The sequence below is a fragment of the Rhinopithecus roxellana genome, chromosome 6, assembly GCF_007565055.1.
Source record: "Rhinopithecus roxellana isolate Shanxi Qingling chromosome 6, ASM756505v1, whole genome shotgun sequence".
Lineage (NCBI taxonomy): Eukaryota > Metazoa > Chordata > Mammalia > Primates > Cercopithecidae > Rhinopithecus > Rhinopithecus roxellana.
This window is the reverse complement of record NC_044554.1, coordinates 7,354,507-7,380,213: the sequence shown is the minus strand read 5'-3', so window position 1 is coordinate 7,380,213 and position 25,707 is coordinate 7,354,507. Positions and strand designations below refer to the sequence as shown.

At 35.8% G+C, this 25,707-nt stretch overlaps 1 protein-coding gene across 15 annotated transcripts in view; it reads right to left on the bottom strand.

Moving 5' to 3' along the window:
* The window catches only part of IMMP2L (inner mitochondrial membrane peptidase subunit 2), a 913,124-nt gene that overhangs the window by 818,580 nt on the left and 68,837 nt on the right, over positions 1-25,707 (bottom strand). The window contains exons 5-6 of one of the 15 annotated variants that reach the window (XR_004058029.1): positions 3,679-3,768; positions 3,473-3,592 (exon numbers count right to left, since the gene is read on the bottom strand). The exons of 13 other annotated variants lie outside the window; for them this stretch is intronic. Coding sequence is in view for 1 of the 2 variants with exons in the window: in XM_030932905.1 (XP_030788765.1) it covers positions 3,747-3,768 (22 nt within the window). In the remaining variant the exon portion in view is untranslated. Of the gene's footprint in view, positions 1-3,472; positions 3,769-25,707 lie in introns of those variants that run through there. One more of the 15 variants, XM_030932905.1, reaches the window with a different exon arrangement.

The following is a 25,707-nucleotide window of genomic DNA, read 5'->3' as shown; positions in this document are numbered from 1 at the left end:
ATGAATCTTAAAGCTGACGCCAAAATCACAATGAAGCCAAATAACTCTTCAGGGCAAGAAAAGGTGAGGTCCTTGACTGAACTAAGGTTATTCAATCTCTTGTTTACTAAAAGAATGGTGGGGATGGTTTGGTCTCTAGCAGAAGGGCAAACAAGATGGTGTCGCATAATGGAGCTGGCTTAAAGCAAAATAATAAAAATGAAAAAACACTCATTCCTCTACTTCTACTTCTAAGAAAATTATGTTCTTCCTTTCTGATGTACTGCTGACATTCCTTTCCTCTTTTCAATCCTAGATTAGTTAACAGCTTGTAAAACTGCTTTTATTATAATGACAGTCTCAATCAACTGTATCATAAGGCTTTTTGCCTAAAGGATCATCTCTCCAAGTTGTAATCTCTTTGAAGACTAAGGAGATGAAAGTTTCTATTGAACTCTAAGGTCTTTTCCAAATTAAAAAGCAAATATTCTAAATATTTATGAATGATATCAATCAGACTTCCTCCTAATTTTACTTCTTAATTTTTAGCCTTTTGTAATATGTTATAAAAGTTTCCATTGTCTTTGTATTGCTGAAGGCTACAATATTGCCTAGCACATAGTAACAGCAAATAAATGTTGGTAAACTAGAAATTGACTCTTTCTCACAATGGCCTTGATTCTCACAATTAACCTAGGAAGTAAGTACAGCAACAATGTTTATTCCCATTTCATATATAAAGAAACTGAAGGTTGGAGAATTTAGGGTTTTGCTTTAAAATCACAGTTAATAAGTGACATTGTCAAAACTGAATCCCAGGTCCTTTGTCTCCAAGTCCAGAGCAATTCTTACAGTAACAGACTGAACATCCCATGCCTAGATTTCCTTCCCTCTATCTTCTGTTACCTACTACATGACGCTTGACTCAGGATTCTGGTTTGCCAAATTACTGAAACCACATCAACACTGAGTCAATAGTAATTCTCTGCCTGGTTACATTTACATTTTAGCACTGATATTGTAAAATTAGGTGCAGCAGAGATTATTGGAAATACACATATTGACAGTCAGGTAGCTTACTTCTAGTGGGACTAGAATATTTAATTTTCCTGGGTCTCAAGTCCTTCATCTGCAAAAGCAGGTGAAATGCAAATGATCAATAAGGTCTTTTCCTAACTAAAAACCTAATATTCTAAATACTTATCAATGATACTAACTCAGATTACCTGTTTACATTTTACTTAATATTGGCCTTGAAAGAAAAAAAGAAAACTATAAAAACCTATCTGTTAGATCCTGCAGTGGGCCAAAAACAGAATATATAGACAGAAATGTAAATACATTCTGACCATACTACTTGACTAAGGACATTGTCTGTACCAATTTAAAACTAGAAGGTTTTAAGGATAAATGAGATCTATACAGGCACAATTGTCACAGCTGTCCTTCTAGGTATACAAGATACTGAAACATTTTACTGGCCTATAACTTACTTTTTCATACATGACAAAACTATATTTTTCTCATTACAAATGCCCTAGCTATCCCCACAAAGTTATTGTGAAGTCTCCAAATATTGCTAATTTGTCCCTTAAAGCAAAAATATAAAACACTTTGTGACATATGAAAAATGTTCACCATGTCCTTTAGTTGCTTCAAGATATAGCATATAAATCTTTGAGTTTCTAAGCAGAATCATACTACCTAGATATTTTTGTCTAAAAGATTTAAAACTTACATTTGCTACCTTTTTTTCTTTCTTGCAGCTTTCAAGTCACTTAGCCTGCTCCAGTCTCCGATATATACATTATTTTTTCAATAAATGAATAAATAAAATTGGTATTTTTGACTACTTCTTAGCATAAATCTTTTCTTTGTATCAACAAATGTTCGAGTGCATTTTCATTGTATGACTAAATTTCTATTAAAAATGTAAATAATTTCTGCTTGCTCTATCAAGTGTTTAATTAAATGTGGTTTTTAAATAGTCAAAAGACTTTGATCAATTTTTATAGAATGCAGCAGGGCACGGTGGTTCATGCCTGTAATCCCAGCACTCTGGGAGGCCGAAACAGGGGGATCACTTGAGGTCAGGAGTTTGTGACTAGCCTGGGCAACAAGGTGAAACCCCATCTCCACCAAAAAATACAATTTAGCCAGGCGTGGTGGCATGCGCCTGTACTCCCCAGCTACTCAGGAGGTTGAGGCAGGAGAATCATTTGAACTCGGGAGGCAGAGGTTGCAGTGAGCCAAGATCGTGCCACTGCACTCCAGCTTGGGCGTCAGAACAAAACACCATCTCAAGAAAAAAAAAACTTATGAAATGCTATTATTCTATCAAAAATAAACATAATATGCTTTCTATTTTAACAAATGAATAACTTACCATTGTACCACCCTAAGTTACTAGGAAAACCACCCTAAATTACCAATAAAATTGTTCCTCCTATCTTTCTCCTCTGCCTCTGCTCTATTTCCCTTCAAAAAGTTCTTTCTCCACAATTTCTCCAAACAGAAAATTTTCCTGATTCTCCTATCCCTCTCTTCCTGTCTTCTTCCTGTCACTCTCTTCAAGATCCTTTTCCTCTTCTCTCCCACCAGCATCCCCCTTTGATTCTCTGCCTATATTCTCCTTCATCTTGATTCGCTCCTTCACAGCTCATCTGCTTCCACAAGATCAACTAACATTTCCATACTGATGAATCCCCAAAGAACATTTTTAGCCTTTATTTTTAACCAGTCTCTGATTCTATATTTCCAGTTGCCTTCAGGATATGTCTCCTTGAATGACTGGATACACTATTAGAATTCAAAATTTCCAGTTTCTCTACATCCTCCTCATCTCCTTGTACATAAACTCCATACTTGGGGACATAGAATTCTTCTATGTAATCCTAACAATTTAAAATCTTCACCATTTGCTAGTCCTTACACCCAGAATGAATTACGTTATCTGCTTTATGTCACCACAGGATGCTAAAATGTTACTGAAAATAACCACTATTTTCTAATAAACTGTTTCTAATACAAAGTGATGAGTTCATAACATTCTATGAGTAAATATAATAGAGTTCCCTCTATTTTCCTACTAGACATCTGTTTCTAATTTTTCAATATTACGAAGAAAACTGTTATCTTTATCATTATACATATTTTCATATATACTAATATCTCCTTAGTGTAGGAGACCAGAAGTGAAATTAATGGGAAAAAAAGATAAAGAATTGTTAAGGTTCTTGATAAATACTGACAAGCTTATTTCCAAAACAGTATTATCACAACAATGTTAGCTCCATGAGTGCAGGAATCTTGTCCCTTGTGCATATGACAGGCACTAGTAATAAAAAATGACAATACACAGTAAGTACTCAATAAATTTTATTTAAATAAACTAATCAATCAACCAATCAGATCTATGAAAGTACTTAGAAATAATAAACAAACATTCCTTTATGTCTTTATTATATCTTTATACTATATTTACTTACTCCCCCTTTAAGAGTAAACATGTCACTGCTTCGAGCAATGAAATACAAGCAACAGTGGTATGTGATACTTCTAGTCACAAGTTTTATGAGTCATTTATCATGTCCTTTCCCTCTGTCACAGCCACCTAAATGAGAGGCAAAAGTTTCTGGTATTATTATATATCATCATTAATTTCTTACAGTAAAATATAACTTTTCCCTTAAAACATACCCTTTTTACTGATCAGAAATTCACAGGGAACTCCCTCTTCAGTGCAGGGGGATCCTATGGTAGGAGGATTACAAGTGTGCACTGTCATTCCTAAGAAAGAATATAGAGCAATAAAGGAAATTGCTAAAGTCTGGAAAGCATTCTTGGTTTTCTGCTTCGAAATGAAACTGACTTTGAAAATCAGAATTTGAATAAAGTTATCATAGATTTCAATGAAAGAAAAATGCTTCATGGAGTAGCTCTTAGTATTACTACACCTCTAGAGGCCCCAGAAGACAACTAGCAGGCAATATGCTTCATTTTGAAATTCAGCTGTGTAGGCTGAATCACCTTAGCATGAGGGTCGAAGGAGTACAGGGAGAGAGGGTAGCCAGAGCCTCAGACATAAATTGTAACTCACACTTAAACTCATTTGAAATGCAATAAACAAACTAAACAGAACAAGCATACAACTGCTTGGGCACTCAAATTGAGTTTTTTAAGAAATTTTAACTGTTATTATCTAAAAGCTGTAAGGAATATTTCTTTCACAAATACATCTGAACACATTGATGTTTAAGAGTTTTAGTGCAAATTCAAAGAACTAAAAGAAAATAGAGGAAGACAAATTAGAAATGAGAAGTTAATTTAATGCCAACAAATTAATCTTCCAGAAAGTTAGAAAGAATAAAATAGTCACGTTATTTTATTATTGTTTTGTTCACACTTCATAAGCAAAGGTATTTGTGGGAGATTTTTTAATAAATGTTTTCCTTGTCTTTTTTTTCAAGTGGTCAAAGAAGAAAAGTTAACTAGGAGATGAGCGGAATGAGAGCAATTATTTGCAAATTTTTCCACAAGGAAAATCCTATCAGAATCCTTCTCTGATATTATTTGTCCCTATAATTTGTTCCCACAATTGCAGAAAAAAAAAAAAAATGATTACAGTCAGGTTGCATGATTATCTAAAGCCCAATATGATGTTCTTTGTTTTTATCACAATTCAAGATTATTGCATTTTTCCTATTATAACACTAATTAATGGTCAATATAAAAATATGGACTATATTGAACAGCAGGCAAAAGGAAAAAATACACCCACAAAACCGTAAGACTATGACACAAGTAAATCACTATTCAGCATTTTAGTATAGTTCCTTCTCATATTTTTCCAAGCCACATTTTTGCTCACTTGATCCTATATACTTGCTTAACCATCTTACTCATTTATTTATTTAACAGCATAAGTTTTTTCCCATGGTACCATAAACTCTTCACACGCTTCACTTTAGGTATGGTATTCCATCAAGTGTACATTCCACAATGTATATTTTGTCTTAGTGTTAGATAGCTGCTTTCAATTTTTGTACCATTACAAATAATTCCATTAGGAACCTATGAAACATGAGTCTTTCCAATATTTCAAATTCTTTTCCTAAAATACATTCCTCACAACTGAAGTACTATATATCAAAAACAACAATCAAAATTAAAAGCCAATATGATAGCTGGGATTTGGTACAAAAAAACACAGTTTGGGGAAGCAGATGGGAGTTCCAAGTGAAGCACGTTTAGATTTTTTCAAAATAAAACATTCAAACAAAAAATAAAAAGCGAAAAAAAAAATCATCCTGAAATACACACACACATACATGCACACGCACAGGAACACACATTCTAGCAAAGATGAAAGTTTTTTTTATAGCTCTTGCTACACATTGTCAAATTGCTTCCCTAAAGGGTTGTAATCATTTTTATTCCCAATATTTAGCTTAAGGTTTATAGTGAAGGCTTTTTTAACTCCTCTTTTCTTTGAAGTCTTTGTACATTGACTTTGGCACGTCTCTGCAACCTACTGCAAATTTTTCCCATTGAGATATGTTCCTGAGTTTTCACTTTATTCTGGAGACTGGAAATTACTCTTAAGATGCTCTCTTTGTTCATCATGCAAACTTGATTCCATGTAGAATAAGAATTGGATAACAGTACAATGATTTACCTACAGGGATGTTTTTCATATTGTTTACAAGGCAAAAATACATTTAATATAATGTTTAGTAAAAACTGGAAACAGCTGTTTCTGTATGACTTGCAGGGTCACAGCATTCCTTCAAAATGTATTTACTGTCATGGAAAAAAATAATTTGCCACTATAATGTTGAGTTTTTAAAAGTAGGCTACAAAATTGTTTGTATGACACAAATTCATTTTATATAGATCATACACACACATGTGCACAAACACAGAGATTTAAAAAACCTGGATGTGTATGTACTAAAAGACAGTATCGTCTTGGGGAGTTGATAAGTGATTTCTACAAACATCTTTATACTTATTCATATATTTTTATTTTAATAATAATTATTCTAAATGTATAATTTTTAAATAATCAGCCAAAGTAAGACTCAAAGTATAACCAGTAATTGTTTGAGCAACTTATTATGTACACATGTCAATTTCCAGCTTGCTTACATAAATAGTCTCCCAACTGGATACATCTTAGTGAATGTATAATCATTAAACAAAGTAATAGACAACATGATCATCACCTGAATAACATTATTTTTCTTCTAAATTTTCAAAAGAGAGCTTTGTGGCCAAAGGTTTTCCAAAACTGTCTCATATTAACAAGAAAATTTTGGCTCAAAGTAGAGATAAGAAATTAATGAACCAATGAAACACAGTTAATTACATCTATAAACTAATGATTAGGATATTAAAACTTGTAAAATCTATAAATAATGGTTTTCCTTTTTAAAAAGTTTTTTAAATTATTTATGAATACATAATAGTCATATTTATTTATGAGATACAGGTGATATTTTAATATAAGCATACAATGTGTAATCATCAAATCAAGGTAACTGGGATAATCCATCATCTCAAACATTTGTCATTTCTTTGTGTGATAAATCTTTTCTTAACTAGAAGTTCAATGATAAAATGTGCTTATGGCCCTAACTAAAACCCTAGCATGTTCATCTCTAAGAATTCTAACACAGCTTGTCAATAGGGTCCTAGCTCTGCCCCCCCCATGAAAGTTGTGTGACCAATGGCAAGGTCTGCATCTCCAAAATCAGTATTTTACATCAGTTGATTTCTAAGGTCTTCATGGCTTTATGGCTGTATATACACTCAAAAAGAAACTGGAAACAAATCTGATCAATAAGGAACTGTTTCATGACATATGGTATGTTATCCCACAGGGCTGCCATAACATAATACCAAACACGGGGTGGCTTAGAACAACATAAATGTATTCTCACAGTTCTGGAGGCCAGAAATCTGAAATTAAGGTGGCAGGAAGGCCATGTCCCTCTGAAGGCAGTAAGGATCTGTTCCATGCCTTTCTCCTAGTTTCTGGCAGCCTCAGGTGTTCCTTGACGTGCACATGGCCATCTTCTGCCTGTGTGTCTTCACATCATCTTCCGTGTGTGTGTGTGTGTGTGTGTGTGTGTGTGTGTGTGTGTGTGTGTCTGTCCCCAATTTCCCATTTATAAGGATACCAGTCATACTGGATTAGGACCCAAACAAATGACACCTCATTTTAATTTGATTACTTCTGTAAAGACGTGGATCTTCAACGTTTTTGGGGGGATCCAACTCAACCCATAATATGTGGCACGCTGGTTAATCTCTGTTGCCCTCTAAATCCATTCCCTGCTCCTTTCTGCTCCACATCCCAGAGGCTAACCTCTGTGAACTGCACCATCCATGCTTCTTTAATTTCTAGCTTCAAGTTGGGGTTGGCAAATAGGAGGCAACTGTTCAAGATCATGAGACAACAGAAGAGAGAAGGGAGGGTATTTATTGCCACTCCATACCCCCACCAGGCCACTCTTTTGGTAGCAACTACATTCGGCTGTCCACAGTCCTATTCCCTATCCACTAGCCCCACTCCCATAATTCCAGCTCTCACCAGAATGGGTAATTCCATCCCTGCCTCTTTTTCCTTCTGGCATCAGGCTATGATGACATCCCACTGTTGCTAGTCCCTGGGCACTTCAGTATCATTCAATGACTGCATTCTGCACTACCACCCATCCTTCTATAATGAAGTCCATTCATTAAACTCTCTTCATTGTCCCCATTGAATGTACCACCTGTTTCTCACCAAGGCCCTATCTAGTACACAGGGATAAGCCAATTCTTTAGAGTATTTACATAATTTGTTTATCCAAATTCTAAAAAGTAGTTTAGCCTCAGCATGGCTGCCGCAAATTGAGATTTGAAATAAAATTGGTAGTAAAGACATCACTTCTATCATATATACATTTGCTACTGCTTTGCTCCTTTCCTCCTTCATACTTATATCTTAATCTAGAAGGATATGGCAGAGGTCAGGAGCACGGATTGTGAAGGCAGACTGCTTCACTTTGAATTAAGCCTCTACCACATACTAGACTATATACATCCAGTTAATTTACTTCTCTGTACACTAATAAAATGGGCATAAAGGTAATAATGTACGAGGCCAGGATTACAGGTGTAAGCAGTCACAGCTACTTGGGAAGCGAAGGCAGGAATTGAAGGTTACAATGAACTGTGACCATGCCACTGCACTCTGCCTGGGCAACACGGCAAAACCATGTCTCATAAATAAAAAAATAAGTAAAGTTTACAAGTCACAGGACTGCTCTGTGAAATACATGCCACATTACTTACATTAATTTTTTAACAATTAAATCAATTAATCTATATAAAGTGCTTAGAACAATATCGGGCTTGTAGTAAGTGTTCTATGAGCATTGGTTGCTATTATTATTAATTTTTCCTCTGAAGTTCTTCCCTTGACCTACATATTAAGTCAATCTAACCTCAATCATTTTTACACGGACCCTACGCAACCAGTCAAATGTATGCTGGGAATACACACAAACACAGTCAACTCTTTTTTTTTTTTTTTTTTTTTGAGACGGAGCCTCGCTCTGTTGCCCGGGCTGGAGTGCCGTGGCAAGATCTGGGCTCACTGCAAGCTCCACCTCCCGGGTTCACGCCATTCTCTCGCCTCAGCCTCCCGAGTAGCTGGGACTACAGGCACCCACCACCACGCCCAGCTAATTTTGTTTTTGTATTCTTAGTAGAGACGGGGTTTCACCATGTTATCTAGGATGGTCTCGATCTCCTGACCTCGTGATCTGCCCGCCTCAGCCTCCCAAAGTGCTGGGATTACAGGCATGAGCCACCGTGTCCAGCCAACACAGCCAACTCTTTAAATGTTACTAGGTAAACTACCCATTGTCCAAAAGGTCATTAACACCTGCCATTTCTGCCATAATGGGCTCTCTGACCCCTATTTGGTGGTACATCCTACGTCCTCAGGTGTTTTATTTGCTTATAACACATTTTTGATGACTGCTCTCCGTCAAGATTCTGATATTCATCAATCCCCTACCTGGGCTATTTCGGCTATATGTGAAACACTACACTCCCGCTCACTTCCCGGGGTCTATTCCAGCTTTTAAAAGACAGTTTTCAAACCCCTACTTCAGCCAAATAAATGGTCCTTAATAGTGCTTTTCCTCCCAAAATATGTGTACTTAGTTTTGTTTAATTGTTGGGGGATGCGGAGGGGTAGTAGTGTTTGAGACCAGGCGTCACTCAAAACAAAAGAATTAAAAATTATCAAATTTAGTCGCTTTTTAGGAAAGGGTAAGGAGTTGGGGAGAGAACATGGGAAAAGAAATCCTCATTGATCTTTGCAAATTATAAACCATCTTTTTAAAGTAAAAATAAACACACAAAAAAAACTTATTTAAAAAATTCCCTTACTCGGCTTAGCAGAAATATACCTCAGTTACAATAACTATGATGAACAAAAAGTGATTACTGTTACTGTATAAAATGGCCCTGAGATGCAGTTATGTACTATATCTGTGTATTTATATAAGTACATCTATCAATACATCAGAAATATCTAGATCTCAAGAAAGGTTCAACTTAGAAATGAGAGTACAGTAGGCCATCTGTATCTGTGGGTTCCACATCCATGGATTCAACCAAAAGCAGATCACACATATTTGGGAAGAAACTGTACTAAACACGTACGGACATTTTTTTCCTATTATTATTCCCTAAACAATATAGTATAACAACTAGTTACATAGCATTTACATTGTATTAGGTGTCCTAAGTAATCTAAAGTATACGAAATGATGTCCATAGGTTATATGCAAATACTACACCATTCACACCAGGGACTTGAGCATCCTTGAATTTTGGTACAATTGAGAGGCCCTGGAACCAATTCCCCATGGATATGAAGGGACAACTGTACTAAGTATGAGCTAACAGTAGCAGCAGGAAAGTTCGTAAGTAAAAAACCAGGTTGACCAAAGAGCAGATTAAATCACTGATTAGCAGAAGACCCAAGTGGTCAAAACACAGCCCCTGAGGTGAGAAGGCCCTGGTGTAAATACTCACCCCAGCACCTACTGGGTGACCTTGGGCAAGTCACCCAATCTCTATGTGCCTCAGTTTCCTCACTATAAAATAATAGTTCTTACCTCACAGTGCTATTGGAAAGATTAAATGAGGTAATATATGTAAAGTATTTAGAACAATTCCTGACACATAGTAAGCTCTTAAAAACTTTTAGTTCTAAAATTTCCAATTCTATATACGGTCCAGAAATATATTCAGTTCTGTAAAAGATGGTATTCATTTCAAAGGGAATATTTTGTTGCAGTTTTTGGCTTCTTTTCTCCTACTTATGTGAGTCACACTGCTCATACTCAAACATAATACAAGTCATTTTACAGAATAAATGTTCAAAGATGGCTGGTATGTACATTGAAAACAATATGCCAACTCCTAAGTTCATGTCTAGACTTCCTCGGGATTACCGAGATGGTAAGGTTAATTACTCTTTTAAATATGATCATTGTTTATTACCTTGCTATAGTTTTGAGAAAGGGGCAAAACATTCTGAGTATGTGCAGAAATATTCCAGTTGACAATATATTCATTACTGTTTATGACCTCCAGTATTCTTTCAAATTAAGCAATTAAATATTTAAACAAACACTCCTGAAGCAGAAGCAAAAATCACTTTCTCAGACTATTTAGGACTTCTTAAAGGTCTCCAAGAAGTAGTACACTCCAGTTAATATTTATCCTCTTCCTCAGAGCATCGATGCTTACACTGCCTAAGGGAAGCCTGTTGTCAGCTAAGGCAAATGAGGTTAATAATAACAGGATTTGGCTAAGAAAAAAATAAGTTGCACTTTAGAGAACTAACATCTCATCTCATCTCAATTAAATATGCTAGGAGAATAAAGAGGTCAGGAAACAACCAATTGTAAAAATATTAGTAAATAGGTAACAATTAAAGTCATTCTTTCTCATCCCAACTAGATATACTAATGGCCAAAGTTACTTTTTACTTACATTAGTATTACCTCAGGGGATCTACTGTTTTCCTATAAAAGTCAGCTGAGCTGTACAGCTTAACCAAGATAATCCTCTATATTAGTTTCCAAGTATAGAAAGCATGTGTGTAAATAAAACATACATCATTCATTGTTACCTGGATGTTATTAACTCTTGCTCCCAGGAGCCAAAATATCCATACGGGGATTTACTTACCAAAAAAAAAAAAAAAAAAAAAAAAAGAAACATGCTTATTAACCTAATTATGGGTATCACATAAATACATCATACTGGCCCATTTATTATGAGTATAGCGGCGCTCTAGGGGCCATACTATCCATATTTGATGGCTAGTTTCTCCCAGTAGCCATCAAGAAGCCTAAAATCTCATCATTTGAAATATTTTTAAGTCTTGACTTTTAGAGGAGAGAGAACTATAAAAGAGAATGTCTAGAGTTAAAGATAGAACAGCAGTCTAGGACTCATATGCAATGTAAGAAGAAAATGGAATCAGCAGAAGCTCTAAGCAGGAAAGTGATATTATCCAAATTATGTTGGAAATAAATCTGCTAGCAATGTGGAAAATGTACTAGAGAAAACATATCACAGTCAACGAAGGAGAGATCTATGTGGCACCTGGACTTTGCAAATGGAGAAAAGAAAAATATTCAATAGATATTTTTCAGGTAGACCCAAAAAGACTCAGTGTCTAACTGGATACAGATGATCAGAAAATCCTAGAAGTTAAAGATGGAAGTGAAGTCTCTAACTTTGACTTGTAACTAAATATGATGCCAAAAATCAAAATAGTAATCAAAAGAAGAAAACAAGTTTGGTATGGGCTAGGTTGGGTTTGAGAAGTCTGAGGAATATCATCATATGCACATATCCAATACAGAGCTAAAATTACAGGTATGATGCTTCAAAAAGAAATCAGGTAAGGCAAGAAGTCAAGAGCAGTGGACAAAGGGAAAACGGAAGAGGGCCAAAAAAGGAACCACAAAAGCAGACAAAGCTAAAACAGAACCAAGAAAAAAGGATGTAATATACAACAAAGGGCAAGAAAGCTTCAAGGAGGAAGTATTCACAGTGTGCATTTCTGCTAAGAGACGAAGAAACATTTGTATCGTGGCCATCAGATTTAGCAGTTAGAAGATTTGAGAATTTTTCCAGAGTTTTTGTAGAATATTAGAGATAGAAGTCTGATTTTACTAAACTAAAGGAGTAAGTGACTTAAGGAATTGGAGAGGATTCACAGATGCTTCTTCCCAGAAATATCTCTTTCCAGATGTTTGGAAAGAAACATCACTATTCTTTCCAGATGCTTATAAATAAGAGCAAAATGTACTGATTTACCTGTAAATCTTGACAGATTCTAGGGAATGCAAGTCTCTGTCATTATTGTATAGAGTAGAGAGGAGAAAATGAAAGGTAATTAAAGCTGACTCTAAAGTCTCTAAATGTGATTCATGGATATAGATAAAAAGATGCCATAACTTTAGCAGCAAAAAAGGTCCAATACAGTAGCCAAAAGCCACATGTGGTTACTGAACCCTTGAATGCAACTAATCCAAATTGAGATGTGCCAAATGAAACCAACACCAGATTTTTAAGACCTTATTTCAAAAAAGGTATAATATCTCATTAATATTTTAATATTAATTACATGTGGAAATAACATTTTAGATATATTCGGTTAGAAATTACTAAAATTAAAATTACACTTGTTTCTTTTTTCACTTGTTTCAAAGTGTTACTAGACAATTTAAAATTACATATATGGCTCACATGGTATTTCTTTTGAACGTCCCTGAACATTCAAAATGTTATCCTCTAGAATAGGTACTAAATTAGAAGAACAGGACTCAGAAAGGTTCCATCAGAGCCAGGCTATAAATATCACATTAGTGTGAAAGTTAATGAAGAGGTCACCCAAGACAACTTCATGACTTTATAGTTTAAGAAAATAAGGTCCTAACTAATTTAGTGGCTTACTCAGGTCACTAGTTACTAGAAACAAAACCTAGACTAGAACCTAGTCCCTGGGTATATTTCCTCTACTATTCCACCACTTGAAATGTCAGTGAAAACTTAACTGTTATATACAATCTTATTCTACACCACATTCAATAAAATGACTTGTTAAAAAAAAAAAAAAAAAAAAAAAGCTTAAAATCACAATCTCCCTAAGAGTATCTTTTGTTCACCAGTCAACTTGTAATTTAACAAATATTGTAAGGTATGTCAACTCATGATTCAGTTTTGTTTTGTTTTACTTTGGGCATATATATATATATATATACACACACACACACACACACACACACATACACACACACACACTCTCTGAATTTACTTCAATCAATTCCACATGAATTTTAAAGAGAATATCCGCCTCTCAAGTACACATCTCTTTTAAAAAAGTTCTAAGTTGGGAGGCCGAGACGGGCGGATCACCAGGTCAGGAGATCGAGACCATCCTGGCTAACACGGTGAAACCCCGTCTCTACTAAAAATACAAAAACTAGCCGGGCGAGGTGGCGGGCGCCTGTAGTCCCAGCTACTCGGGAGGCTGAGGCAGGAGAATGGCGTAAACCTGGGAGGCAGAGCTTGCAGTGAGCTGAGATCCAGCCACTGCACTCCAGTCCGGGCGACAGAGCGAGACTCTGCCTCAAAAAAAAAAAAAAAAAAAAAAAAAAAAAGTTCTAAGAAAATATATCTGGAAAAGTTCAGAGAAATTACTCTCAACCATTATATTATTATCTGCCATTTAATAGTGGTAACTTATTAAGGCCTCATGTTGCTCAATAATGTAATATTCATACAAAATTAAGACTTATATTCAAAATATATCTAAAGTATATGATGATATACTGTATTTCAAATTCTGGCAAGATTTAAAATCCTGCTTTGCCCAGTGAAATCTTCAGACATTCAACCATTATGTTGTAGGTCAACCACAGTTCCAGAATCACCAATAATTATAACCAACCAAAATCTTTAGCTGTAATTTCTTCAATACTCCAACAATTATAAATGTATTTACGCTTTTCATTAAGACACAATTATTTAAAAAATTAGTTTTTTCATGCTTTCCACGTGAAATTAAAAAATAAATATCACTTGAAACTTTAAAACTTAATTTTTATGAGACATCTTAATAAGCTAGTAACTGTTGTAGTCATGGTAGTTATTTCCTTTGTAGAAATATTGTTCCAAAAATAGTGCTATGCTGAATGCAGTGGCTCATGCCTGTAATTCCAGCACTCTGGGAGGCTGAGGTGGGTGGATCACTTGAGGCCAGGATTTCGAGATCAGCCTGGCCAAAATGGCGAAACCAAGTCTCTTCTACTAAAAAGAAAAAAAACAAAAATGAAAAAAAAAATGCAAATAGTGCTGATAAAAATGAATAAAGATTATTTGATTAACATACTTATTTTATTTTGTACATATACCCTATATGTACTGTAACAAATAAAACTATTATTGTCATTCCAAAATGACATTATTAAAAGTAATAAAAACAAAGAATATCAGTTCCACTTCTTGAATATTTGCTATTATTTCAATGTTATCACATAAATAAAAAGGATGGTGAAAATCTAGCTAATAGAGTTAGCTATGCACAGGGTGACTATGCTTTCCATAGAGGAGTTTTCCGTGGCGATCCGCATGTCTTCTTTTCTTTGCCCGGCTGTTTGTGGCCCCTCTTCACATAACTGGAGTTAGTGTATTCATCTATTTCAAAGTTATTCCATCTGGACTCCTATGTGGCAGCCTTCCCCAAAATACAAAATACAAAAAAAAATAAAAGTATAGAGCCACATGTCATTAAAACCTGAGCTTTACCACATCCTTAAAAGTTTTCAAGTTTTCCTTGGTTGTATATGTCCCCTTTCAGCTCACTATATAGCAGATGCTAAGTGTCCCACTGTTGACTATTCTTAGCAAGGCATAATCCAGCATGGAGCTACAGAGAATCACTGCTCCTTCAATACTGGCAGACTGAATCACATTGCTCGTGTTTCTGTCAACCTACTTCATGTTAAGAATAACTGACAGCTGATAGTCATTACATTGCTTAAGCATCTGTGGTAGATTCAATATCAATATTCTAGAGAATATTTGCAATAAGCAGCATTTAATAGCATTTGTTCAGCTACTGTGGAAAGAAGTTTGGAGATTTCTTAAAGAACTTAAGACAGAACTACCATTTGACCCAGCAATCCCATTACTGGGCATATATCCAAAGGAAAATAAATCATTCTACCAAAAAGATGCACGCACCCATACGTTCATCACAGCACTATGCACAATGGCCAAGACATGGAATCAACCTAGGTGCCCATCAACAGTGGACTGAATAAAGAAAATGTGGTACAAATACACCATGGAGTACTACACAGCCATAAGAAAGAATGAAACCATGTCCTTTGCCACAACATGAACGCAGATGGAGGCCGTTATCCTAAGAACAAATCAACGCAGGAACGGAAAACCAAATACCGCAAGTACTCACTTATAAGTGGGAGCTAAACATTGGTCACTGATGGACATAAAGATGGCAATAATAGACACTGGGGACTACTAGAGGGGGGAGGGAAAAGGGGGAAAAAGGGCTGATAAACTAACTATTGGCCATTATATTCACTGCCTGGATGACAGGATCAATCATACCCCAAACCTCAGCATCACACAATATACCCAAGTAACAAACTGCACATGTGCCCCCAGAATCTAAAATAAAAATTGAAATGATTTTTCTTTAAGTCCACAATATGATCAAGTGTGCTAAAGAATCATACCTCCTTGAAAATAACTAAAAACATCACTTCTCCCATTTCTAAAGCAAAAATGAATATTCAAAGATAACTGCAGGAGGTTAAGTTCATTAGCCAATATTCCCCTAGCACCTGAGGCAGTTTTCTTTTTTTTTTTTTCTTTTCCAGGATGATCTTATTACTGCCTAATTATCCATATTGCTTTTCTTCCTTTTTGCTAAACTGAAATTCACCCAAGTAGTTTAACCTTTCATTTAGAATCAGGAAACACACTCCCCTCCCCTCACTGATAATTGGCCTCTTTCTTTATTAACTGATTTCCCCCCTTGATTTATTACAAATCTTTTTTGCCAAATTTGGATCCATTCTGTTAATACATTCTTTATCTTCTTTAAACTCAATTAGCACAGTGTCATTGTTACCAAAGCTTTCCTATTATTTCTTCAAGTTCTTATTGCTCTTTAAAGATCCTCTAGTAGAATAATGAATTTTTAATAAACCTGGAATATTTTAATGATTCTTACTTAATTCTATGGTGAAATTTATGTGAGACATACTATTCTTCACACTGAAATGTTTTCTACTGTACTGTCATAATACTATATGGTAACTTTCTAGCAATCCAAATACACAAATCCTTGCAATGTAACTTATGACTTCTAAAAGTACAGAAAGCCATATTATAATTATCATATCCATAGCCAAATCAAACCAAGTCAGCTTCTTCAACAGCAGTTCCAACATCCATACAATTTTTAATAAAGTGAAACCTATACTTGTGCCATCAGTAAATATTAATGTAACCTCTGAGTATGAGTAAATCTGTCACTAGATAATGCAAAGGAATAACCTTTCATGGGTCGTTGAGGTTTCTCATTAATGGAAATAAACAATTTTTTAAAAAAGCATTCCTGCTCTCTTCTTGGAAAGAAATACTTTCCTGAGGTCCAAGGCACTGATAAAATGTGGTGGATGTCATTTTAAGCCCTTTCCCTTTCTTATCAGCTACAGACACATTTCCCAGCCTTGCCACCTCTACTCACCAAAACAGTTCCTTTTTTTTTCCAAAAGAAAAAGAAAAATTAAAGGTATCTACTGACCTTGGATCAAATAAGGTTACGTTTAAGTTTAGTTGAGAGATTTCTTCCACTTTTCCAAGACCTAAACTATGAAACAGAATATAGACTATGATATCTTTATTTAGCAAGAACCAGTGGATACTGTGTTTACTGGTGGGAAATACCTCTTAAGTTGACAAGAGAGATGGAGATAACCAGAACAAAATTAACCATTAGAATATTAAAAACTCTACTCCCAGAATAAATTACAAGAAATGAGAAAACAAAGATTTCTACCACTATCTTATTTTGAGTAATTTTAAATAAATAGGAAAGGATTTTGATCTCATCCTTCTGTTAAAACGTCTACCTGACAACGTTTATGTTTGCAATTTTCAATAATTGCAACTACAGATATAATCTTGATAAGTATATATTCATTTGATGTCTTTCACCAATAAAGACCTGGTGTTCCAAGTCTCCCATCTGTTCCAGAACTTCTACTTAATGTGTCAATATAGCTCTTCTTCTTTAAAAAATTTCAAGTCAGTTTTGACTCCAACTTTAAAACTATGCAACATAGTTTTCTGATATCCTGAGGGATTAACTCTTATGTTGAGCTTCCTAACAATTCCATTTGATCCCTAAAGCTATTTTCATGCATTTTTTAAATGAAAGAGACCCTAAAGATCAACTAGTCTGTACCTCTCATTCTGCAGATGATGGAATTGATCCAAGAACAGTTAAAATAACCTGTCCAGGTTCACTCAGCCAGTTAAAAATGATGCAACTCAAAGCAGAAAAAAGATCTCCCAAAGCCTAGTCCCATAGTCTTGTACTGAAGAACTGGCAAATAGAGGCTTTCAGATTTGTTTCACAGAAAAGAAAATAATACTTTTTAAATTAGTCAATTCTGTAAATAAAATCGGTGTTTTCAAACACTTAATAATCTTTTCTAAAAGTACATTTCCTTGTACATAGTAAAGGTGGTTTTAGAACTGTCTGTATTTTTTATTGCTTAACATGATTTTCTATTGCCACTGTAACAAATTACAGCAAATTTGGGGGTTTAAAATAGCATCTGTTTATTATCTAACAACTCTCTAAGACAGAAGTCTAGTAAGTTTGGCTAGGTCCTCTTCTTAAGATCTTTCAAGGCCAAAATCAAGGTGTCAGCGGGTCTACGCCCTTATCTAGAAATCCCAGGATAATCTATTTCCAGGCTCATTAAGCTGTTGGCAAAATTCTGTGTAGTTGTGAGACTGAAGTACTTGTTTCCTTGCTGATTTTTGAGTGAAGGTCATTCTTAGCTTCTAGAGGCAGCCTGCTTTCCTCTGCCCATGGTCCCTGAATCTTCAAAGGCTGTAACAATGTGTTGCATCCTTCTTGTCCTTTGGATCTCTGACTTCGTATGCTGCATCTCCCTAACTACTACTTCTGCCTCTGTTGTTAAGGGCTCATGCGATTACACTGGGCCTACATGAATAATCCAGGATAACCTTTATTTTAAGGTAAACTGATTAGTAGCCTTATTTACATCTGTCCCTTTGGCAATGTAAAGTAACTTATTTATGGATATATCATCTTATTATATTCACTATCCAGGGAATTAGAGCACGGAAACCAAAGTTCTAATTATTACACTTGCCTCATATTTTATTGATGTATCCTTAAGGAAATATGACTGATTTTCTACAGATCATATTGTTCAAATTCTAACACAACAAAGAACTTTTCATTCCTAATATTTATATATCCATTTCCAGGAATGGCTCTGATTGGCCCTGCTTAGGTCCAGTGTCCACCCCTCTACCAACCACCAGGGCTGGCTTCATGGCAATGTGACGAGTGCAGTCACACATAATCCTGGGCTCAGAAGGGACACCACAATTGGGGCTTAATGCTCTGAAGCTACCAACTAGAAATTCTTAACCCTTTGAATTTGTTTTGTACAGGAAGTCCAAAAGAACAATTGAGCATGTGCTAGGGGCTTGTTTATCTGAAAAAGAATGCATTTCTCTTTCATTTTTTAAGAATATTTCCAACAGGTACAACATTCTAGATTGACTTTTTTTCGTTTACGACTTTAAAGATGTCATTCAGTTATCTCCTGTCTTCCATCAGTTGAAAAGTAGGCTACATTTTTGCTTCTTTGAAGGTAATATGTCTTTTTTCCTTTTAAGACTTTTATGGCCAGACTCAGTGGCTCACGCCTGTAATCTCAGTACTTTGGGAGGCCAAAGCAGGCAGGTCACCTGAGGTCAGGAGTTCAAGCCAGTCTGACCAACATGGAGAAACCCCCATCTCTACTAAAAATACAAAATTAGCCAAGTGTGGTGGTGTGTGCCTGTAATCCCAGCTACTCGGGAGACTGAGGCAGGAGAATCGTTTGAACCCAGGAGGTGGAGGTTGCAGTGAGCCAAGATCGCACCATTGCACTCCAGCCTGGGCAACAAGAGCAAAATTCTGTCTCAAAAAAAAAAAAAAAAAAAAAGACTTTTATATTCTTTGGTTTTCAGTGGTTTGACTGCCGCATACCCTAAATATGCTTTCATTGTATTTATTCCACCTAGTGCTTTTTCATTCTGTGGATTGATGTCTTTCATTGATTTTGGAAAACTCTTGGCCTGAATCTATTAAGATAATGCTTCGTCCTCAATCCCTATTCTTCTATTTTCCTGGGACTCCAATTAGATGGTGGTCAGCCTTTTTCACTATTACACTATTTACACTATTGATTGTATATGCCATACTTTTATTCCCTCCATACCCCATTCTATATATTTTCTAATTGACCCATCATCCAGTTCACTAATTCTTTCCTCAGCAGTGTCTAATTTTCTATTAAACTAATCTACTGAGTTCTTCATTTCAGTCACAGTTTTTATTTCTAGAATTTCTTTATATTACTTTTATGGATTCTTCTGTGCTGAAATTATTCACCTTTTCATCAGTTTTTTTAAAAAATACTGATTATAATTTTTTTCTGTTTTTGGAGAGAGAGTCTTACTCTGTCACCCAGGATGGAGTGCAGTGGTGAGATCATAGCTCAAGTTATCCACCCTGTCATCTCAGCCTCTGTTGTAGCTAGCTGATTCTACAGGCATGCAACACCATGTCCAGCTTTTGTTTGTTTGTTTTTGTTTAAGTAGAGACCAGAGAAGTCTTGCTATGTCACCCAGGCTGGTCTTGAACTCCTGGGCTGGAGTGATCCTCCCACTTTAGCCTACCAAAGTGCTAGGATTACAGACATGAGTCACCACACCTACCCAATTATAGTTATTTAATCATCCATGTCTAATCATTCCAATATCTGGATTACTGTGAGACTGTTTCTATCCTTTCTTGTTTTATATTGTTTTTCTTGGTCCTGGCTTCTAACACGCATGGTATAATTTTTTATTAAATGCCAAGTGCTGTGCTTAAAAAAAATTACAGAAACTCCACATGATGTCTCTTGCTTCGAGCAATGACCTTTAAAAAGGCAGACCACCTTAAAATCAAGATTGGGTTTACCAAAGAATACATTTTGATTTTTGTAAGTAGTGGCCTATTTATAGTTCTTCCTAACTCCTAGGATAAAGCCCCACAGGAATCCCAATGAAAAGCTTAGTGTTTTACCAGGGTCCCTCTTCCTCCTTCCTGAATTTTAGCTTGCAGGCACTGTGAAACTGACAAAATTTCTGCTCACCCTCTCACCATCTTAGCTATTGCTGCTTGGCTTCTCAGCTTGGCCTGTGTTGCCTGCAAATTGACAGAATCCAAGGTGAAAAATGACACAAATACATGGCTCACTTCAGTATGTTTCCTTTCATTCTTAGATCTTTAACCCTTGGTAGTACTCCAACGTTCTTAAATATACATTTTTTTTTTTTTTTTTTTTTTTTTTTTTTGAGACAGAGTCTCGCTCTGTGGCCCAGGCTGGAGTGCAGTGGCCGGATCTCAGCTCACTGCAAGCTCTGCCTCCCGGGTTCACGCCATTCTCCTGCCTCAGCCTCCCGTGTAGCTGGGGCTACAGACGCCCACCACCGTGCCCGGCTAATTTTTGTATTTTTAGTAGAGACAGGGCTTCACCGTGTTAGTCAGGATGGTCTCGATCTTCTGACCTCGTGATCCGCCCGTCTCGGCCTCCCAAAGTACTGGGATTACAGGCATGAGCCACCGTGCCCGGCCATATACATTTTTTTAATCCAGTTTTTTTCATTATTCACAGCGTAGGCCTTAGTTTGAAATAAACTAGTCCATTTACAGCCAGAAATAGAAAGCAGCCACTGACTGATCGGTGGCCTATCCTTATGTATGCCTCTATATCTTACTGATTCCAAAAGTATTTAAGATAGGTTGACACACCTATGTGATGGTTGATTTGCCTTGTGTTCTATTTCCTGCTTGAAACCTAAACTGTTTACTACTCTAAAATATTAATTCTGTTGTAATTATTATGTAAACATATTCAAAATGCTTCTCCTCAATAGCTAAATCTGACTCCTTACATATAATATTTAACGTGTATTTGGGAGGTCCTTTGTAAATGCTGTCTTGTACTTACTCAATTTTATAAATATAAGAAACAGCGTTCTCAGAGACTAGATTATTTCAAAGTAAAAATAAAAACATTTATAAACATAAGCACTAGTATTTAATAGAATGTTGCCTGTATAATTTTGTTCTTTGATAACTTATAGTTACCTCAAAGGATACAAAATTTACAAAAATAGGATGAGCAGAAGCTATATATATCTCCTATGGTTACATTAACACAAAATCTCAGTAATTCAAAATTGAAATTTACAAAACACTTCTAAGCTGTAGTTTGTCTCTGAACTAAGAAAATGTCTTATTACATAATTAAGTTTATAAGCACTGTGAAGACAGTTTATCCTACTTAAGAAAACAAATTGCTATTAAGGACTGTCTTAAGGATACCAACTTTTTTTTTTTTTTTTTTTTTTTTTTGAGACAGAGTCTCACTTTGTCGCCCAGGCTGGAGTGCAGTGGCGTAATCTCGGTTCACTGCAAGTTTCGTGTCGCTGGTTCACGCCATTCTCCTGCCTCAGTCTCCCGATTAGCTGGGACTACAGATGCCCGCCACCATGCCCAGCTAATTTTTTGTATTGTTAGTATGAGACGGGGTTTCACCATAGCCAGGATGGTCTCGATCTCCTGACCTCATGATCCACCCGCCTCGGCCTCCCAAAGTGCTGAGATTACAGGCATGAGCCACTGTGCCCGGCCAAGGATACCAACTTTTTATATGGCTATGAACAGCATTTAAAAATCAGTTTAATCTATATCTAATAATAATAATACTTACACTATCTCATTTTTTTATTTAAAAAATGTCACTTGTACATATACTTAGTAATGACTGCAAATTACTATGGATAATTGAAAGTGCCAAAAATAAACTGCAACACAGGATTTCCCTCCCCAGCATTTTACTGTCAATTCAAAAAAAACTAGAAACCTAGGTACTCCATCCTCCCTAAAGAATCTTTCTGTAAAAGTCATGGTCTTTCTATATTTGGTTCCTAAATGTACTATATTAACTACAAACTCAGAAAAATGTTTGGTCATAGGTGTTAAAAATTGGGAATGAGTACGATAGAACAGATAAGTATACACAATTATATTTTCCCAGCTCAACTGATAACTGGCTTTTAATACAATTATGGGTCATTATTCAGTATTATCATTACTGTGGGCAAAACATGAAATTCCATTTTTAGCAGGTTCCAATTAATTTCCTTGGTGGGTCAAGGGACCTTTCAAGATTTACAAGCACTCAAGACACAAAGAACCTTTCGTTTTGTTTCCAAGGCTCTATTCTATTTCATCTATTTCCCTGGTTCAAATCTTTATGACTCTTTGCTCATACTTATCGATAGAGAAGCAGCCACCACACTATACTGGCCATCTGTCAGAAAGTGGCAATTAGTTCAGCATGACAAAAACCAGCTGTTGAAACTGTATGCACACTATATGTTCACAATACAGTATTATTGTTATCGATGAGGAGACTACAATGTATTTCAGGAACCACTGTATCAGAAATTTGACTACAGAAATGGAAGTAAAATAAGAGATGTAGACATACCAGGGCCAGCATGACTTCTTTGGTGAGAATCAATGTTACTCAACCATAGCATGGTACCCCATTACATGGAGACATTATAGGATGATGGTTAAGGCACAGCTTTGATGTGAGGCAATTCAAGTCTTTGCTCTGCCATTTATTAATATTTACTATGTCCTTAAGCAGGTTATTTAGCCTCTCTATGCTTTAGTGTTCTCATCTATAAAACCAGGGATAACAATAATACCTACTTTATTGGTTTTTCTTAATTAGAATCAAATAAAAGTGAAGTTAGAACTCCTAACCCAATGGCTACAAAAAAACATAAGCAGTCAGTAAATACTTTAAAAATATTATGGTTGTTTTTTTTTCTCACCATAGATTATGTGTCTTTTTCTCTCTGTCTTTGGACCTGATCACTCCAGCACTCTCACCAACACCAGGTGTTTACCTATCTTTAGAAGTCTACCTTTGCTTTATAGCAACTACCTTAGAGTTGTCCATCTCAGACTTTGGGATTTCATCTTAGTTCACTTCAGACACACTCCAGGGATGCAGCAGTGTATAATGGGAAAAGATTTAAACACAGTGTTATCAAATAGAAATAAAATGTATGTCACATGTGTAATTTTACATTTTCTACTAGGCATATTTAAAAAGGAAGAATCAGCCAGATGCCCTGGTTTTGCCTGTAGTCCCAGCCACTCAGGAGGCTGAGACAGGAGGATCACTTAGGCCCAGGAGTTCATGCCCAGCATGGGCAGCATAGCAAGACCCAATCTCTTATAAAATAAAACTAGAAGAAAAAGAGGAAAAAGAAACAGGTAGAATTTTAGTAATATATTTATTTGCAAGAATATATCCAAATTATTATGATTTTAACAAGCAGCAATCACCATATTTCAAGTGTTCAATAACTACAGGTGCTTGCTCTATCAGACAGTACAGGCTTACAGTCAAATGAATGTGGATTCAAATTCTGGCCCTGCTTTTTATTTGCTATGCACTTGCTCTAAATCTGTTTCATTATGTTAAAAAATACTATCTCCAGCTATTGTGAGAATTAAATAAAAACAGCATACTCAAAACACTTAGCACAATGCTTACTTACAGGCATGCTCATTCAAAGAATTCCCTTACACCAACCTTCTACTATAGAACTGAACACTGGCTCAATACAGTGAAATCTGTGATCCAGATTAAGAGGAAAGGAAGAGAAAGGAATCCCTTCATCCTTCCTTTCTAGCTCTCTATAAACTGTGGCCTTTTCTCCCACCCACACAGCTCTGTTCTTTGCTTCCTAGCAGCTATAAATTTGACTCGGTAGACTTATTTCTAGAACCCCTGAACCCTTGTAGTCATGACCCACGTATGTGGTTCCAAGAAACTAAAAAAAAACCCATGCCTGAAAGAGAAATCCTACCATCTCCTTCTCCTATGCCTCTGTGGTATCCACCTCCCCAGCTGGCCCTACTGCCTACTCAGACAGTTTCTCCCTCATTCAGGGGTTCCCACTGCTGCAGCTTCCTCAGCCTCAGCAACTGCCATCAACATTAGTGCTTCTCCATTTAAAGAGAGTCTGGCATCAAACATTAAAGAGGCTGAGCAGCATTCTGCAAAATAACTGAACAGTACCCTTCAAAAGTGTCAATGTCATAAAAGACAATGATCAAGAAACTGTCATATACTAAAGGTGACTAGAGAGACATAAAAAATAAAAAATGAAAATATGGGATCTTGAGTAGGATCTTCGCCCAAAAAAAAGACATTAGTGGGAAAACAGATGAAATTTGAATAAGGTCTATAGATTAGAACTAATAATATTCTACTGATGTAATTTCCTGGTTTCAGTAATTGAACTATGGTTCTATATAATGTTAACATTAGGGGATTTATGGGAACTCTCTATATTATTTTTGCAACTTTTCTTCAAAACAAATAAAAGCAAAATAAAGTTAAAACAATTTTAAATGTGATTATTTAGGACTTTATTATGAAAGAACCTCTGTCCCAATGGACTTGTTAAGTGATATATTATTGTGAAATAGTGTAACTTATGTTAAGCCAGGAAGGCCATCACACAGGTTAATGAAAAGTCAATTCCAAGGTATAGAAGTTCCTCCTTAATCACCACTATGAGTTTGTAAATCACTAAGAGAGTATGATGCCACCTACATATACTGAGGACTTGATGACAGCAAATCATATTTTGTGCAATCAGTAATGTTATTAAGTAAACATAACTACTGAATAACATAACATACTTAAACAGTAACTTCACTGTGACCAACTTTTTACAAGAAAGAAAGAGACAGTGAAAAATAAGAAAGATATGCAAAAAAATAATATGCACCGACCTCCCTCTGCCAGACATCCCATGCTATAGGAAACAACACTGGTCAACCAACTCTGAACAAAACCCCTTCCAATAGAAAGGACAGTCTGCTTTGCTATAGTGTGTGTTTCTGCAACATGAATTAACATAGACAATTGGTAAATGGAGAAAAGATTTCAGTGTAATGCAGAAGTTACATTGGTTCATATGTAATTTTTTTCCCAGATCATTAACGTTTTGCTTCATTAGTAAAGGCAACTGAAGGCTACATATTCTAATGGCAGGAAACCAGGAAGCAATCAGTATTATATATTCAACCTTTCTCTTAGAAGTGCTATTGCAAAGTTAACCATGATCTTTGTTTATAAATAAATAAATAAAACAAAATAACACAAAACAATGAGGAGAGCATACAACTCTGGTATCAGA